At 46.6% G+C, this 2,412-nt stretch overlaps 1 protein-coding gene across 1 annotated transcript in view; it reads left to right on the plus strand.

Moving 5' to 3' along the window:
* Positions 1–360: 360 nt before the first annotated feature.
* JARID2 (jumonji and AT-rich interaction domain containing 2) overlaps positions 361–2,412 on the plus strand; it is a 268,700-nt gene continuing 266,648 nt past the window's right edge. The window contains exon 1 of the mRNA XM_027766735.1: positions 361–970. Coding sequence (XP_027622536.1) covers positions 926–970 — 45 coding nt within the window. The 5' untranslated portion in view covers positions 361–925. The remainder of the gene's footprint in view (positions 971–2,412) is intronic.

The following is a 2,412-nucleotide window of genomic DNA, read 5'->3' on the forward strand; positions in this document are numbered from 1 at the left end:
GGGGGGGCTCGCGGGTGGCGGCGGCGGGGTGAGCGGCAAGCGGGGGAAGGAGGTGAGGTGGAGCGACCGAGCGTGCCATGCATTGAGCTAGGGAGCCTCTCTCAATTCCGCTCCTGGGCTCGGCGTGGGAGCGATGCCCGAGGGGCTGCCTGGGAAGGGTTTGGCGAGGCCTTGCGGGTGTCCAGGCGGCGGGGTACCCGGGGTCCTGTGGACTGGGCCAGGGGCTGTCGGTGTTGGGGTAGGCGGGCGCCCGGCGGCTGAGCGGTGGGAGTTTTCGGCTGGCTTTCGGCGGGGAATTACCCGAGGAGCCCTAACTTGTATAAAAGCAGAGTCCATTTAAAGTTGGGCTGGATCGCCCGTCTCTCATTGGCTGCGGGGCTTGGAAAAAAGACTCGGCGAGCCCTCGCTGTGGTGCTGCCGCCGCCGCCACCGCCGCCGCTGGAGTTGACTCTTCTGCTCGCACTGCCGCTGCAGCACGAACGTGACTTCCAACATTTTTTATTTATCTTTCCCTTTTCTTTTCCAAGATGTAACTACAGATCAGACACTAAGGACCTTCACGTTTCGCTGATGTAGTTTTTGGAGGAAAAAGGGGGGAAGCGAAGGGCGTCGGTTTTTTTTTTGTGTGGTGTGTGTGTATGTGTTTCGGGGGAAATTTTCCATTATGAGTGTTTTACTAAAGTGAATTTTTTGTTTTTGTTTTTGTTTGCTTCGTTCGTCTTTGGCTCTTTTTTTTTTTTCCTTCCCAATTTTGGATTTATTTCAAGGCGAATCTGGCTTTGGGGACGACGAGAAAAAGTCGGATTACAAGATTCACCACCACCACCAACAATAAAAACCACCAGGATATTTTTTTGCAAATTTCTGACGGCTTTAAATTCATGAAGCAATTGTCCCCTTTTGCAATCAGCATTTGGATCTCAGAATGAGCAAGGAAAGACCCAAGAGGAATATCATTCAGAAGAAATACGTAAGTGCTCCTAACAACACATCCTTTGACTTGCAGTTTCAAGCAATGGCTGTGAATGTCAAGTTTATAGATAATTCTGCAGCCCAAGGATTTTAAACACAGCGTCCGATAAGGCTGTTTCTTTCTTTTCTGAAAGAGGGCTTTTCAGGCAAAGTCGTGCCTGCCTAGTTTGGCTTGAAAAAACAGATTGGTGTTAGAGATACCTCAAGTGAATAAATTGACCTCGAATGACACAACCATAATCTAGTTTTAGATGAAAGGCAAAGGATTTTGGTGGAGCTTGGGGGGTGTGGGGGGGCTGCGGTCATGTAACTAAACTGCATTCTCAGGCGGATTTGGCCCCATATTGCACTTTGCATGCAAATGCGCCCGCGTTACTATTATTAATGTTATTTGGGAAATCGTGTAACGCATATGTGTTGGAAGCCCTTTAAGTTGCAATCGAGGGTCTGATTATGGCGATCTTGCACTGGCACATCAAATTTAATGTCTGTGGTCGGTTTGGCTTATCTGGTTTGCAACATAAACCAGTTGGGAATCGTGTTACGGCGAGTGCATTTGTTGGGATTGACTTTAATAATGAGGCTGGTTTTGTTTAAAAAATGCATGGTTTCCAGTTTTAGGGCGAAAAGACACACACTATATGGCTAATGTTTTTAAGTACGTGTGTGACTGCGTATGTTAAGTGACTGCAAATTTCTCCTTCTGAACTGGGCTTCTGAAACAGGGTGATTATTCAGAGATTTAAATGGCTTGGAATAGTTAAATTTGTTTTGTGCATAGTACAGCTACGTTTTGATTGGCATGGGGAGTGTTTTTGTTTTGTGTGTGGTGGCTTTTTTTTTTTTTAAGTTAAGGGGGAGGGAGCGAAGAGAGGGGGACCGAGGGATTAACCAAATATGCACTCGAGTGATCGGTGATTAGCTGCATGCTTTAAATCAAATAACTCATTTTTTTTTAAAACAGAAAGGCCAAGTCAACATACATTAAGAATAATGCAACGTAATCAGAAAGTTTTATTTAACTCGAGTCGACAAATTGGCGTTAATATTTTCTTTTTTGATCAGCGTGGTGTGTGTAATGGGAGATGACCTTCGGGGCACTGGTTTTGTAAAAAATATATTTAGTGGAAAAGCTGAATGCCTCTTCTGGAGGGCTGATCCTAATCTAGACACGTAAACTTCAACTGCAGGAGACGTGCAAGGTTCAATAATCAAGCCCAACTTAGAAAGCTCTTCCATAAAGAATTTAAGAATTAAAATACATCCGCATTGCAGAGGGCCGGGTAGAATGCAAAGGACTAGTTTAAACTCGGGCTGTGAAAACTGCGTGGAGACAACCTGGCCTCGGAGCGTGGCCGCCTCCCTGGGACACGTCCGTTTCGGCTGCAGCAGCCACAAAGCAAATGGGGGAGAACTTGGACAAGAACCGCCCCCCCCAGC

The sequence above is a fragment of the Tupaia chinensis genome, unplaced genomic scaffold (assembly GCF_000334495.1).
Source record: "Tupaia chinensis unplaced genomic scaffold, TupChi_1.0 Scaffold143647_1, whole genome shotgun sequence".
Classification (NCBI taxonomy): domain Eukaryota; kingdom Metazoa; phylum Chordata; class Mammalia; order Scandentia; family Tupaiidae; genus Tupaia; species Tupaia belangeri.